Source organism: Ochotona princeps, chromosome 20, assembly GCF_030435755.1.
Source record: "Ochotona princeps isolate mOchPri1 chromosome 20, mOchPri1.hap1, whole genome shotgun sequence".
NCBI classification, from domain to species: domain Eukaryota; kingdom Metazoa; phylum Chordata; class Mammalia; order Lagomorpha; family Ochotonidae; genus Ochotona; species Ochotona princeps.
In genome coordinates this window covers 10,038,618-10,054,995 of record NC_080851.1, presented here as the reverse complement: position 1 = coordinate 10,054,995, position 16,378 = coordinate 10,038,618, and the positions used below count along the sequence as shown (strand labels likewise).

General features: G+C 42.8%; 1 protein-coding gene across 3 annotated transcripts in view; it reads left to right on the top strand.

The window, feature by feature from the left end:
* Positions 1–11,853, top strand: part of HEPACAM2 (HEPACAM family member 2) — a 46,662-nt gene extending 34,809 nt beyond the window's left edge. The window contains exons 5-10 of one of the 3 annotated variants that reach the window (XM_058678139.1): positions 2,596–2,721; positions 2,809–2,833; positions 2,925–2,962; positions 4,888–4,961; positions 8,093–8,202; positions 11,666–11,853. In XM_058678139.1, the coding sequence (XP_058534122.1) occupies positions 2,596–2,721; positions 2,809–2,833; positions 2,925–2,962; positions 4,888–4,961; positions 8,093–8,202; positions 11,666–11,669 (377 nt within the window). In that variant the 3' untranslated portion in view covers positions 11,670–11,853. Of the gene's footprint in view, positions 1–2,595; positions 2,722–2,808; positions 2,834–2,924; positions 2,963–4,887; positions 4,962–8,092; positions 8,223–11,665 lie in introns of those variants that run through there. The other 2 variants (XM_036493685.2, XM_012926162.2) reach the window with 2 other exon arrangements.
* The last annotated feature ends 4,525 nt before the right edge of the window (positions 11,854–16,378 follow it).

The following is a 16,378-nucleotide window of genomic DNA, read 5'->3' as shown; positions in this document are numbered from 1 at the left end:
AAAGAACCCACTGTCTCTTCCTGTATATGGTCATTTAAAAAAAAATCAACAATTTCAAAGGATTACTCCAGCCAGAGTAAGATCAAATAGCAGTGACAAGACAGTAATAGAAAGAAATCTAGAAAGTTCTCAAATGTAAGGAAATCAACATACTTCTAAATAAACCCATCCATCAAATAAGAAATCTCAATGACAACTAAGAAAATGTTTTGAAATTAATGATAATGAAAATACTTCTCTACCAAACTCTGAGAATGCTGCATTCTATAATCATAGTATCTACATGTCAGAAAGTGATAGGGAAATTGTTGGTGGCCTATGCGTATGAATGTGATATAGAAAGAACACTAATAAGAGATGATGATGCAGATTACCCACATGCCAAAGTGGTTCTAAGCTAAAACCAATCAACTGTCTAACAATGGGAAAATAGGAGTTATCCTACAATTAAATAACAAAGAGAAAAGAAGGGAAAATGACCTTTCTAGCAAGTTTTACAATGTTCTAGTCTAGATCTAAACTAATGGCCACCATAGTCATTACTACACAACTCTGTTTACTCTGGAGGACTCAGGGGGATACATGGGGGAAAACAGAAGAGACAGTGTGCTTTCCAGACTTGTTTCCTAGAATTATTTCCTAGAATTTGGCATATGCGATCCATACAATATTCTGTAGAGCTTCTGTAAGATTCAACAGTGGCTGTGTTCTAAGTGGAAACGCCTCTCGAGTGTATCTAGGTATATCCTGGGAGAAGGAAGAGACTAAGGGCCTCTTGCTTACCTCAGTGGCTGAATGTCTCAAGATAGTCATGATGGCGGATGAAGACAGCGCGCAGGCTGGACATGTCCTGCAGAGTCAAGTGGCCAGTACACTGCCGGGTCATTTGCCAGCACTGTTGAACAGGGATGGCATCATGCGACTTTCACTCCCACACCAATATTGTACTCGTGGGAGACCCTGGAGTACAGATTAAGTCCATGACTGAACATCCTGTAGTCTGGAGCAGGTCTTAACATACTTGTATTTAGCAAGTACTGTTAAAATAGCACTAAATGGAGGCAACACAAAATCTTCAGAGAGCCTGGGGTCAGCAGCAAACCCTACCGCTCGTCATTGAGTAACCTGGATGGAGCCAGGGCCTCCTCATCTGTCAGATGAGATGACGAAGATGTTCCTAATACAAGTGCTGTGAGGACTCAGTGGGCCAGCATGCATCCAGCAGCCTAGACCAAAACCCAGCATGTCGCAGGCACTCAGCAGATACCAGCTCAAAGCACTGTATTGTAGATAATATTAGCTAAGGGAATGACTTTCAAAACAACGTGAATTTTAGCCAAAAAGCATAACTGTAAATATATATTGGAAAGCCTTACACTCATCCTATCTTAGGGATTATCATTGCTTCAATTAACAAAACCAACCATGACGTGAAACAGTATGGAGAGATTCCTTAGAAATCTAAAAATGCATCTACCATCCAATCCAGCTGTTCCACTCTCGGGAGTATATTCAAAAGAAATGAAATTAAATCGGCATTTGAAAGAGAGATCCACACTGTTATGTATATAGCACCTCAATTCACAATAACAAAGACATGGAACCAGCCTAAATGTCCATTAACTGATGATTGGTTCAAAAACACAAGGAAAATCCTGCCAATGGACACAAAATGAATGGGTGTGGAAATCTCTGTAATAAGCCTGATCCAGAAAGACAAGTATCATATTTTCTCTCATTTGTGGAAAATAAATCACAGAGTATTTAAAAAGCAGTAAGTTGTTCTTTTTAAAACAATAAGATACATCTTTGTCAAATTAGAAAAAAAATGCTTCGCTAAGTAGTTAAAGTTTCTAGATGCCAACAAATTTATACGTAAATGCATATTTTTACTCTTTTTAGAGTTTAGGAACATTTGAAATTAACTCTTTTTTGTAATTTTAATCATGTGCTACTTCCCTATAAAATAGTACATATACTTGAATTATGCTAAAAGAGATAGGAGGAGAGAGGCGCCAATTTGTCATCTGGGGGTGCAGCAACAATGAGCTGAAACACATCTGAAGTTACGGGCAAACAACCAGAAAGTGTGACTCGAGTATTTGCTGCATTTAGTACAGTGCGTCAGCATCATACCTGCTTGTCCTCTCTCTGTCTCTCTCTTTCTACCCCCATCTCTCTCTCTGCATATACACACACACATTACATATTATGTACCCATACACTGAAGTACACACATACACACGTTTGCAGCCATGTCTCAGTAAGCACAAAGCATGGCGGGGGGCACCAGTTGCGATGCCTTCCTCCCCGATGGCAGTACCCAGGATTCAGCCTCCAGCTGCGGCTCCAGTGATGGCCAGGAGGATGGGCCACTGCCCCCCACCCGGGAGATCTGGACTGGGTTCCCGGTTCTTGCCTTTGCCAAGTCCAGTTCTGTCATTACAGGGATCTGAAGGAGGAACTTGGGAAAGAGAGTTCTCTACCGGTCTCTGTCTTTCACCTCTCAAACATTGTAATAATTAAGTTAAAACATAAACTTGCCAACTTAAACAGTGACTTCTTCCTAAAACTCCATCTGCCATTTTTGTTTAGGCCTGGAGAGCTCTTCGCAAAAAGAGATATCATTGTCCCCATTGGCAAGTCTAACTGGAATATCACTATTTCTGATTATATCCATGTGTCTGCTTTTTCTATGGAAAAAATTTCAGCCCTACAAAGGTAGGTTAAAATTTTTTTAATTTCTTTGAATGTTTCATATAAATTCTAAAAAGTGTCTGACTATGTTTTCTACTGTCTTGGCTTTAGTTATAAAACAGAAGCTGGAAGGCAGGTAATGCATACACTTCTACAGAAATAATTTTTTCTTAAATATTTATTCCTTAATTATGATCCATGACAGAATCATTTGTTTGTCTTTTCAGGCCAGAAACAGACTATCGGAAAACTCAAACATTTTCAGGTAACTGCCAGTCTGGAACAGGACATGTCGATCTTAATGTTAGCTATTACATAGCCATATAATGCAATATTACTGTAATGTAATCAACAGACACCCACATTCATATAACATCAACAATCCCTTACTTTGAAATACTACCGTAGTGTTTTGCACTGGCATTATGAAAGTCACAAGTCTTCAGCCACTCTCAACTCCATTTTAGACAAGACACCTGAGGGTCAGAGAGAGAACGTCATAGGCTTACAGCTACTGAGTTCAGTTGAAGCTTAGTCCATTGATCCTGTTATCTCACGTTGTTTATTCTTTTTTTTTTTTTTTTTTTTTTTTTTTTTTAAAAGATTTATTTATTTTTATTGGAAAGGCAGATATACAGAGAGGAGGAGAGACAGAGAGGAAGAGCTTCCATCCGATGATTCACTCCCCAAGTGAACCGCAACGGCCGGTGCTGCGCCGATCCGAAGCCGGGAACCTGGAACCTCCTCCAGGTCTCCCACGCAGGTGCAGTGTCCCAATGCATTGGGCCATCCTCAACTGCCCTCCCAGGCCACAAGCAGGGAGCTGGATGGGAAGCGGAGCTGCCGGGACTAGAACCGGCGCCCATATGGGATCCCGGGGCTTTCAAGGCGAGGACTTTAGCCGCTAGGCCACGCCGCCGGGCCCCACGTTGTTTATTCTAAAGGCAGAGTTTAAGATGCCGTCTCACTGCCGGAAGGAGAGCCAGGGAGGGTTGACAGAAGCCAGCATCACTCTTTGCCCCAATGTGGCCTCATTATCATCATGTGGTCGTTCTGTTGTTACACTGCAGTTTTTGCTTAGACCTCGACATCATCACATCAGGCTTTCAGTCCCATATAAGCCACTTTCTCCTTAAGTCCTCTTGGGGAAGGGAATTCTTTTTGCCTGGTCTTTACTTCTTCTTCTCCATAATGAGTGAGAAACTTACTGCTAGTGTTGCTGGGAGATTTAAATAAATGAGTGTAGATAGAGTGCCTCATGGGATACCTGGATGCTTAATATGTGGGTCTTCTGCCTCTTCCCTGGGCGTGTCTCTCTTACCAATGACTCAGTATCCAAGCTGGGAAGGTTCCCAGACACCATGGGATTCCTCCCATCACCGCCATCCATCTCATCATTCTATAGTCACGGACTTGGAGGACCATGTTTTGTACTGTACTGGGTTGCATCAGCCTGGGCAGCTATAGGTGTTGGTTTCCTCTTTGTACTTCTGATGGCCCTGTTAACTCTGGCAGGTGCAGTCAATGGTATGGGTGATCCAGGACTGCTGCAGGCACTGGGGCCTTGGGCACTGAGGGTTAGGAAGCCCCACATGTGTCTCTGGAACATCATCCAGACTTCTCCCTGCAGCCTTTAAGAAGGGTCAGTGCGGGGCCTGGCACAGTAACCTAGTGGCTAAAGTCTCACCTTGAACGCCCTGGGATCCCATATGAGCACCAATTCATGTCCCGGTGGCCCCACTTCCCATCCAGCTCCCTGCTTGCAGCCTGGGAAAGCAGTTGAGGACGGCTCAAAGACTTGGGACCCTGCACCCGTGTGGGAGATCTGGGAGAGGCTCCAAGCTCCTAGCTTCGGATCAGCTCAGCTCTGGCCGTTGCAGCCACTTTGGGAGTGAATCACAGAAGATCTTCCTCTCTCTGTCTCTCCCCCTCTCTGTATATCTGACTTTCCAATAAATCTTTTAGAAGAAGAAGAAGAAGGGTCAGTGCAACTCGTCTTCACGTCTCAGCTCTGCAGGGAGTGCTTTCTCACGGTGCTAGCTTCATGACTAGGGGGCGGGGATTAGGAAATGATAGCCTGGCTTTACACACGCACCATTTAAAACAGGAAAGCTTTACACAGGTTTCTAGAAATAACAATAGCAAATCAGAAGGTGCCTGGTTTGTAAGTGTCATTTGTTTCCTTTCCAGGCCACGAGGATGCACTGGATGACTTTGGGATATACGAATTCGTTGCCTTCCCAGACGCTGCTGGTGTGCCCAGGGTTGGTTTTCCTGATGACAGATTAACCATACCGTGGCTTGTGTTTCTCCACAGATGTTAGTGATGTTTATTCAGGCCCTTGGGCTTTGTGGTCAAATGGATAAGTGAGCCAAGGTGGCATCCAGCAGGGACATCTTGCTCGGGGACGCATGGTGCTGCTGCATCTGGGGAGCCGAGACATGTGTCTCAGCCTGCATCAGGACAGAGAAAGGAAAAATGAGAGCTATGCCAACTCATGAGCACTCGGTGCCACCTGAGCTCAGGGAGGATGAGAGCACTAAGCAGGCCGAAGGTCAGGGAACCTGGAATATGACAGGACCAGGAGAGTCTGCTTGTTTCTGCATCACTTTGACGCCTGCGGGTCCTCACGTGACTCTCCGTCTGTTTCCTTGGGAGCACCTCTTGGGGGCACTGCAGAGCCAGCTGCTGATGCCCTTGAAAGTGCCCCGGCTCATCAGAAGGAGCACATTGCCCAGACCCACAGTCTGCAGGTTATACATGGTTACTGTATCTGAGAGCTGCATGATGTGAGACTAGGAGATTCCACTGTATGCAGTGGAAATCAAGTTTTCAGTCCAAAGAAAAAAAATCTTCCAAACCATCAATTTTGTTCAGACATGTAGAGTGTTTGCACTTCTATAAATTCCCACAGGACAACTTTTCTTCTGCTTCCTTTTTCAAAAAAAAAAAAAAAAAAAAAGAGTTCACTTACGAAACATGCTATAAATCAAAAACTGCCTTAAAGAAGGAGCCATAAACCAATTGCTTGCTTGGAGCTTTCTCGTGTCTCTTTTTGGAAAGAACCATTTAACTCGGGAAATGGTTAGTTCATTTGTCCAGAGCATTCTATCAATGTGTAAGGATCTTGCAGTGAGGTCCCTGGGCACAGATCTAGTTTCAGAAATGCCATACGAGCAAAGGAGAGGACCTGATTGGAGTCCATCCTGGTGAAGGGTGTGTCTCTGGCACCAGCACCTGCACCATCTCAGGTGCATGGAAGAGCTGCCCTGCAAAGAGCTCTTTCTAATCCCAGGCTGCTTTGACTCACTCTTCAGTCCCACAAAGGTGAAAGTAAATCCTTGGAGAATCAATTATGTCAAACAGCTTCTCATACTGGCAGGAAGCTCCCCTTTAATGCATAGCTTCAAATGGGCAAGCCACAACCCCATGCGCTGAAATGTATAATGAAATTTTTGAAGCCATGCGTTTCTTCATTTAAAATAATGCATGCTTTTTATTCATTGTAAAACAGTGAGAGCTGTGTAAGAATCTTCCAGTTTAGCCTGGGGATCACTCAGTATTCAGTCTGGGGTACTGGCTGGAAGGATGTGTGTGGGCTCAGAAGGCTACAGGACTCAGGGACTTGAAGCAGAGAAATAGGCTATTTGAGAGCTTGCCAGCAGCCCTGCTTATTTCTGTCATAAGCAAAATACATTGACTGGCTCCAGGGTCATCTTCAAAGCAAACACTCCTGAGGAATCTGCTGTTCTTGCCAGGTGCTTTGGGAAAGAAACGCGAAACAAAACAGCAACTCAAGGAAGAGGAGGAGGAGGAGGCAGGCAGGGGAGGAGCAGGGAAGAGGACCCACGGAGGATAATCATAGTATGGCAGTTAGATAGGAAAATCAGCAGCTACATACAAGAGCCCTGTGCAGAAAGCAAAAGTAATAATAAAACTAAAACCACACAGTTGAAACTTAATAACTAACATTTGGTAATCTCTTGTGTTACTGTGACGTGGGTACAAATGGAACGCATCTCTGTCTGTTGTACTTTTTACTGTCTATTTCACACCTCTTTCAGAAACTGGACAGAATGGAATTGCACGAGACAGACAACTTTGCTAGACAACAGTTCTATTATTATGTTGTGGAGCGAGTTAGGGATGATTTGTAGATTGCTTTTACCATAGCCCCTGATCACTTCTTTGCCAAAGAAAATTAAGAGCTGTTCTCAAACACAAACTTGTAAACCCTAATGGTAGGATGGGGCCAGGATTGTATATAACAGACATAAAGTTGCTGCCTATATGGGTACCAATTCATGTCCCAACTTCTCCACTTCCATCCAACTGCCAGCTAATGACCCTAGCAGAATCAGTAAGGGATGACCCAAGTGTGGGCCCCAACTGTCCACATGGGAGACCCAGATGAAGCTTCTGTAGTTCTTATTATCAGGTAAATAGATTAATCTTTTTTTTTAGAAAAATGGCAGGAAAAATTACATATAGGAGGGTTACCCACAAGAGCTTTAGCAAGTAGAATGGGAGAAGGTAGTTTCTAGGAATCATAAAACTAAAATATTTTATTAGATCCTAGCAAGTTGGGGTGATATCAGAGAACTGCCCAGACATATCAAGGCACTGAGTCTCCCATTGGTCCTGAGTTGCAGAAACACGAGGGACTACTGCAGTGGGCAGGAATGTGATTTGGAAATTTTTTTTAAGTTGATATGAGAAAAAAATCAGATTTGATCTAAATAATTGAAGACAGTGCTCCCGGAATGAGGAAAATTAGAAGCAAAAGGAATAGGAGTAAATAAAATACAAATGCCAGTTTCAATGAAAGAAGTTTTAACCAAATGAAGAATTATTTCCATTCTCATCCAGTGCTTCAGTTTTCAGAACCCATTACTACATTCAAGCTGAAACATCTTCCTGTGTGTGTCGTCTAGTTCTTCTTACCGTCATCACTCGTGATGGGTGGAGGGCTCCAGACTGTGTATTATCCTTTCTTTACACACCCCACCCCGCCACCAGACATGTTATTGGCAAGTAATGTCAAGAGGCCATTGAGGTATAGCAGAAAAGTTGATCACCTATGCTTTTTGATTCTAAACTTTTTTGATAGTTCCTTTTCTGTTATTTTGTCTTTCTATTTAGTCCTGGCATCGTTCTTCTTAGATAAAGGAAAGAACTGATAGCCCAGTCTTATTTAGAGTTATGTTGACCTTGGAGTTATGTTACTGTAAAAACAACCACAGAGTAAATGCATGGAAACTGTAGCAAGGATGAAACGAACATTCTAGATGATAAGTACTTCTCTAATCATCACTATTATCCACGGTCTTCAATGCATAGTGGCAATACCATCTGCTAGCCCTTCATTAACTTTTCTTGTGTCGCATGTTTTAGATGCCAAGCAGGTCTGTCCGAGTGTCTGAGGGTGTATCAGGGCAAGACTTGCACAACACAATTTATGAAGTTATTCAGCACATCCCTGCCCAACAGCAAGACCATCTAGAGTAAGTATGAACCTCCCTCCATTGGGCGTGCTATGGAACCACTCAGCATTCAGTCTCTGATTACATTTGAAGACTTAGGAGAAAAATCTTGAAACAGAAAATTAAATTTCTATACATCAGAAAATGTGTAGCATGCATACCCATGTGATAATGGATAGCAAAATGAGCAAACACCCAAAATGGTTTCTGGGGCTATGCCCTCGGGACTGTGGCCTTGATGCCAAGCTCCGGGATTAACTGTCTGCTGTGTACATTTCTGCCCCATGGTATTCCCCCAGGGAATCGACACCTGGGTGTGAAAGGAGCAGCCAGAGCACTTCTCAAGCTGCCTGTTACCTTGGCGATTTGCCAGGGGCTATGTTAGTTTTGAGAGCTGTGGTGACTTGTCACTCAAAGCAGGACCAGGAAGCAAAGAATCACAAAGGAACTTCCCCGCACAGTATGCCTCAGACACCCTCAGGATCCACAGCAGTCTAGCTGCAGACACTGAACTTTGAGGTTAAGTGGCCTGTGTCCCGTATCAGAATGTCTAAGCTCCATTTCCAGCTTCACCACCACTTCAGACCTTGGGAGGCAGCATAAGCGGGTATCTGCCACTCACAAGAGAAAACCAAATAGAGTTCCTGACTTGCAGCCTCAGCCTGGACTAGGCTACAGTGGACACTGGGGAAATGAATCAACAAATAGGAAGTATCTCTATCTCTTTTTCTCTTTCTCTCTCATTCTTTCTCTCCCTCCTTCCCTCCTGTTCACCTTCACTCTCAAATAAGTATTTTAACCAAGTAGTCTATACCCAGGTGAAGAGAAGTGAGGCCTGATCTCTCACCCAAAGAGAATAAATTCCACCTTGTGGAAGTCAGGAAACTATTTACCGAGTTTAGGGTTGCCACTAAGGAACTTCCCCTGCTCCCTGGCTGGGACAAGGGTGCCCAGTCTTTTGCAGTCATGAAATGACGCCTGCAGTTTGTACCTGCCTGTGGGCATGACTGCCACAAACTGTCCTCCATTTCTTTAGTTGTCATTTACTGACTTTGAAAAGAACATCAGTACCCACACAGAGAAAGACAGTTCCAACAAAATAATCTATACACACCTCTTTGTGAACACAAAAATACAGGCCAGGAATGATTGAATGCATGGGAACACGGCCTCTAACTGGGCCAGAACCCACCCATCTTGGGTCAGGGGTGGGGGATGGGAAATTAAGTAGTCAGTCATTTAAAGGGGAAGACCCATGAGAAGACCCCAACAAAGAAAATTTGCCTGGAGTCAGGTAAACAGGAAAGATCCTGAAGGAGTTAGGAATTTCTGTTTTCAAAATAAAAAGGCATTTGGCTAAAGCATGATGTTATTAACCTAACAGAATTCCTCAAGAGTGGGATGAAATTCCAAGATAGTTTAAAAATAAAACTCATTAAAATAATCCCTAACTCTCTACTTTCTGGAATAGGAAATTAGAGGAATGCTTCTTTTTCTCTCTTTTTTATTCTCTCTCTCTCTCTCTCTCTCTCTCTCTCTCTCTGGTTGACACATAATAATTGTTCATATTTATCAGCTACAATGTCAATAATTGACTAATGAATATATTGTGTAATGAGAAAATTAGATTAATTAGCATATTTATTCCCAGAATTTGAGGGTATGTTTGTTTTCCTAAAAATCAATCCAACTAAAATTTTTATCCTATTTAAATCCAGTTAATTTTGTCATTTGTTCTAAACGCCCATATTCTCCACTAGGATGAAAAAAAAAAAACACACAAATGAAAATTTAAAGGTAATTATCTAAAGCTCCCAAGAATGAAGTAAATGCTGTATTTAAATTGTTAGGCATAGTAGCTACAATTTTGGGACACAAAGTCATTGGATTTTTAAATGTATGTCAAATAACTGAGTTTTTGTTTAAAAAAATCACTTTCTAAAGCTGCACACTTTGCAAACACAAACTCCATCTTTAGTTAACAATGAAGCAGACATGCCCTTTTCTGAGCCCGTTCAAGACTATTCACACCTGCTCCGGAGGAGAGCGCCTTGGGAAGGCAGCCACCGGACACTCCTTCCCAACCTGTTTGGCATGGCACCCCTGCCAGCCAGGGCTCTCTGCCCACCGCTCTGAGCCTGTCTTCCAGGTCTGTGGCTGCCAGGGTCTGTCATGCTGTCCGTCCACTTTCTTTCATTCATTCCTTTCCTGGGGATGCCAGTCTCTTCTCCCTTCTAATTCCCTTTTAAAACTGTCTCTCCCATCTATTTCCAAACTCATTCAAATGGGAGCCAACGTGTCAATAATGTTACATTCTTTGAATACAGATCTACTTTATTCATTCTATTAATAATAAATAAATAGAATGTTTCTTTTTGAATCAGGAAACATCTTGTACGTTCTTGTTATCTGAGAGGCAAAAGAGACAAAGGGATAAATAAACAGATAGAAAGGGCTCCACTCCACCAGCGTACTCACCAAGCCCCAGGAGCCAGGGCTGAGCCAGGCCAAAGCCAGGGCCCAGTGCAGGTCTCTCCGTGGTGGGAGGGACCCGGGTCCTTGAGTGGTCAGTGGCTGCCTCCCGGATGCACGCTGAGCAGGAAGCCGGAATCAGAAGCAGAGCTTGGATTTAAACCCAGGTCTTTTTGCTATGGGATATGAGTCTCTTAACTGCTGGACCAAAGGGCCTATCCCTGCACTGATTTTATTAACAAGCAATCTACATTTCCAGGATATTAACTATGTGCTAGGGAGCGAAATGAAATAAAGATCTGTTTACAGGATTTTATAGTTAGTGGGCCCTCGTTTGCTTATTTCTCCTAAAGAGATCCTTCATAAAATAAATGTTCCTCAATGGAAATGCTGGCTGTGGATGCAGAGGGGTTTCTTTTCCCTCCCGACTGTCTAGGGTTTTATTCACAAATAAATTCAAAGATGAATTCCATGGGTAGTGAAACACTATATTCTCCTGGCTCCCAACTCCAAAATGAATGTACCACTTCAGCAGAAAGGATCTCAACTTCATTCTTTTTCTTACATTTGAAAATAACTTGTAATAGAGGAAATAGAATCAAACAACCTTCTTTGGCTCTTAGACAATTTTCTCCAAGGCATGTGTCTGTGACTTAAGAGGACTGCTGTTAAACAAATTCATAAATTGGTCTGTGTTCCTGTTCTAGTACTCAGCCCCACTGTTTACCAAACACCTGTTGACCTCATGAAATGGTCTTGGGGTAGTTGTTTTGAACTCAAGGCTAACTGTTGGTGTCTTAAAAACCAGGTTCAAAAAAGTAAGCCTTTAATTTCAAGGGGAATTACCTAGAATGTAATGAGTGCTTACTCCTCAAATTTTTTCAACTGATAAATGTAATTCTCTTTAAGTGGCTTAAAATCTCATACTTTGCAGAGCTATGTTGAAGTTTCTTTCACCTATAGACCTGGGATCTGTAAAACAGTTTACCTGTCTTGTATGTCTCCTTGCCAGATGAAGCTTCGAGAGCAAAGCAGGATATTGGAATGAAATAATGAAGCAAAACCAATGGAGATGTATACCCCTCTGGAGTCAGTGACGAAGTCAAGCCAGTTCTCCTCACACTGCTTGTTTTATGTGTGGAGTAGAGATGTTAGGCAAGTGGGATTTCTAGACGACGTACTGTCTTGTACAGCAGAGGGTCATGGCGGACATGCTGCTTGAGAGGAAGAAATGAGCTGCAGGCTAGACTCTGAGAGACACTGATACGCCCCTGTGTCAGTGGCATCTGTAAGCCTTTTCAGCAGACTGTTTTACTAAGCTCTCCTGACTGTTAAGATGTCTGTATATGTTCTCTCTTATTTACAAATTTCTTTTTTGTTCTGTGTACTACAAAGTAATGATGGTTGTTACAAAAGCAAGATTGTGTCTTTTCCTTGATGGTTCATCACAAAGAGTAGTTGTGAAAAGCCTAGTAAATGCTTAAGGGAATAACTTAAGCCATTGTTTTTATTTTTATTTTCAAAAAAGATACAAATAAATTCTGCTTTTGCTTTTTTTTGGTCTTGTTTCTTCATTTTATAGTCTAAATATATTACATAAATGTCAGATCATAGAACTGAAGTTTTTATTCTTACTTGCTATTGTTTAATAAAGGAGAGATAAAACTATTAAAATAAAAATTTTGCTCTCTTGTGGCTTCTTGTTTTATAACAAAAAATTAAATTTTCATGTTTTAAATGTTCCAAACAAACTGCTAACACTGCCTTGCCCATATTTTTGTAGGAAGCCCAAGGTGGAAAATAAAAAGTCAGATGACTCCTTTTTGGTCTTTTCTATCTACCATCTTTACAATTTTTTCTTCTGCAAAAGTCTATCATTCCTAGCATAGAGATTTTCCTTACATTTCATGAAGAAAAAAAAAACACTTTTTCTGATTCGGAAAGGAATTCATGTTTGTTGTAAAAATGAATATATGTATCTGGAAACCCAGACTGCTTCTTGTAAGGTCATTAAAATCTCTTGCAATCGTACCTCTGAGAAATCCCCTGCCAACAGCTCCCGAGGGTGTTACATAGAGGATTTAAGGTCATTCACATAAATGTGTAGTATAACGAGATAGAGTATACCCAAAAAAGAAGCTTGATAAGGTAAACAGAGTGAGGGACCGACCAGAGGCAATGTAAGAGCAGAAACGGCCTGTGAGCTGAGTTCCCCCTCATCTGAGGCCATTGTTTGCCATGCTTAAGGTCACGTGGCAAATTCACCTTGCTTCCAAACATGAACTTCTGAGCTGAACGTCATTTGCACATGATGAAGTTGGGGAAAGGCTGCAGCCCCCTCACAGAGCTGGAGAGAGCAGGTGCCTCTCCGCCATTAAGCATCCACCCAGGCTCCACCCCCTTTCTCTCCTCAATCCCTTGTGCCCCCGCCCTTCATGAGCTGTTCTCTCTTCTCAGTGGACACACCCATCTGCAGTGCACCGGAGTTGTGTCTTGGTCTGCCCTTTCCTGAACCCAACCATAATAATCTTTAATCTACCATGTCAGCAGCCCTTTCTTGAAATGGTTACAGTCACAGGATTCAAAAGCCAAAACCCTGTAAGAAGTAGGATTTGGAAAGTGTAGGTTTTAATTTGGGGGTTGGCTGTTTTTGTGTCTCCCTTTAGGGCCTCTCCCTACAAACCACGAGAAACACAAATATGTATTCTTTCTTTTCTCAAGTTCACTTCTCATTTACTTCTAATTCCTCTCATTTCTGTATCTCTCTCACACACAGAGAAACGCTGAGTCCCTTAGCGTGTGGCTCCACTCAAAACAGCAAGCAGTTGCTGAAGAGGGAAGGATGAAAAGATCTAGAATCCAATTAACTTTGGTCGCCAACGATGTGTGACACTGGGTGACTCACTGTTTTTCAGTTAACGGGGATGAAGATCTCATAAATTAATCAAGGTTTCTAAGAGAATTGATGAGCCAAAACCCAGATGTTCACCTAATCCACAAATTAATATTTAAAAAGCAGCTTAAAGCTTTTTCCTTATTACTAAATGCAATCTTAGCTATTGCTAGTTCTTAACCTTACATTACCACTTGTAACTTGGAATAGAATTATATTCTTAGTGCTTATTATTTATAAGGAATATGTTATACATATAGACTTTTCAGCACCAAAATGCATAAGACTAACATAGTTTTCTGGTATTTGTACTTCAGTATTCACAAATGATTTTGACTAAATTGTACACTTGTGCTCAGAATACAAAGCACAATTCTTTGACATGATATACCTTTTACAGTTTAGTTACGATAGTGTCACATCACAGGACTTAGCATATAGCTGCTTCTTGTTTTGTTAGCTTTTAACTTACTTTTACTTTTTAAAAAAACATTTTAAACTGACATACAAAACTGTCTAAATTGAGGCTGTATATATTGTGTATGTTGCGGCTTTCCAGTAAAGCATTAGCATCCCAAAAGAGAACCAGCTGCTCTGTTTCTGATCCAGCTCCTGTACTGTACCTGGGAGAGCAGCAGATGTCAGCCTGAGCACCCGGGTCCCTTACCCACTCAGGACATCCAGATCTGCCTTTTAACAAGCACAACTCGGGCCCGGCGGCGTGGTCTAGCGGCTAGAGTCCTCGCCTTGAAGGCCCCGGGATACCATGTGGGCGCCGGTTCTGGTCCCGGCAGCTCCACTTCCCATCCGGCTCCCTGCTTGTGGCCTGGGAAAGCAGTCGAGGACGGCCCAATGCATTGGGACCCTGCACCCGCGTGGGAGACCTGGAGGAGGTTCCTGGTTCCCGGCTTCGGATCGGCGCGCACTGGCCCGTTGCGGCTCACTTGGGGAGTCAATCATCGGACGGAGGATCTTCCTCTCTGTCTTTCCTCCTCTGTGTATATCTGGCTGTGGTAAAATGAATAAATCTTTAAAAAAAAAAAAAAAAAAAACAAGCACAACTCCCGGTGTTGCAGCCATGTAGGAAGTGAAATATCTCTTCCTCTTTTGATCTCTCTCTCTTCATCTCTTCTTCTGGGTAACTGCCTTTCAAAAAAGTAAATAAATCTTTTCAAAAGCATACATATGTCTGGAATACTATGCCATTTTTGAAGATTTATTTCTTTTTATTTTAAAGATGTATTTCTTTTTATTTGAAAGGCAAAGTTACAGAAAACAAAGCGAGAAGGAGACACAGATCGTCCATGAGCTGGTTCACTCCCCTGGGTTTCCCATGTGGGTGCAGGGATCCAAGGACTAGAGCCATCTTCCACTGTTTCCTCGAGCCATTAATAGGGAGCTTGGCCAGAAGGGGACCAGCCGGGATTCAAACTGGTGCCCATATGTGATGCTGGCAACACGAGACAGAGGCTCAGCCTACTAAGGCACAGAGTCAGCCCTATGTAATCTTCTGATACAAGGATGCAGTGTCCAGTCAGGGTAAACACCTATTCCAGACATCCACTCAGATGTTTCTGACAGGGTTCCGACAACCACACACCTTTCAGTGAGACTCCCAGGAGCACCTACCTGGGGGAGCTATTATTCCTTGCAGCTCAGTGACATCCTACCAATGTTTTTTGTCTTTCAGAAAGTAAGGAGTCATGAGATAAAATCTTTAAGGTTTCATCCTGCTAACTTACAAAATGATTGGCAGTTTGTATCCCAGATCCCACATCATCAGATGTTGTACAGACGGGAGCTGAGGATCAGATAGCCAGGGCTTTGGGTTTCCGAGCAGAACATGAAGAAAGCCTTGTAAGCTTCAAGCACAAAGTCCAGTCACAGTCCTTCCTTCTTGGTGCCAATTATCTATATCCATCACCTTTTTGTCACTACCATGCAATATTTGGGGGAAAAACTAACTTTATAAAGAGAAAATGCTAACTTTGCACATGGTTTTACAGGTTCAAGAGCAGGCAGCCCCTCTGGTTGGGCCTCTGATAAAAATGGTGATTGTGGAGCGTGGAGCATGAGCGGAGGCCAGCCAGGAATCTCTGAGAGCAGCCAAGCCCAGCTCGGTGTTTCTAACCAACCCCTTCACAGGAACTGCTTCTTAAGGAAGCCTGAAGACCCACACTAGGCCCACCTTCTAAACACTACCAATGGGTTAAGTTTCTATCTTTTAATGTCACCAGCTTCTGGGTTGGGTAGCCAAACTATGTGCAAATCACGGTACTAGCTAAACCCCTAAGATCTTAGAATCCAACAGTTGGGGCACATCCACTGTCAACCTGATCAGAGTTCAGATGACTTCTGCTTTACATGAGGAAACTAGAAGGAAACAGAAATTTTTTTCAGACTTTACAACCAAAATCAAATGGAGGACCCGGAGGCGTGGCATAGCAGCTAAAGTCCTCGCCTTGAACACCCCGGGATCCCATATGGGCGCCGGTTCTAATCCCGGCAGCTCCACTTCCCATCCAGCTCCCTGCTTGTGGCCTGGGAAAGCAGTCGGGTACAGTCCAGTGCTTTGGGACCCTGCACCCGCGTGGGAGACCCGTAAGAGGTTCCTGGTTCCTGGCTGTGGATCGGCGCAGCACTGGCTGTTGCGCTCACTTCGGGAGTGAATCATCCGATGGAAGATTTTCCTCTCTGTCTCTCCTCCTCTCTGTATATCTGACTTTGTAATAAAAAAATAAATAAATCTTTAAAAAAATCAAATGGAGTATGTCTGTTTCAAATATACTTAATATTCACACAGCCATCCATTTATGTGCTTAGTGAAGAATC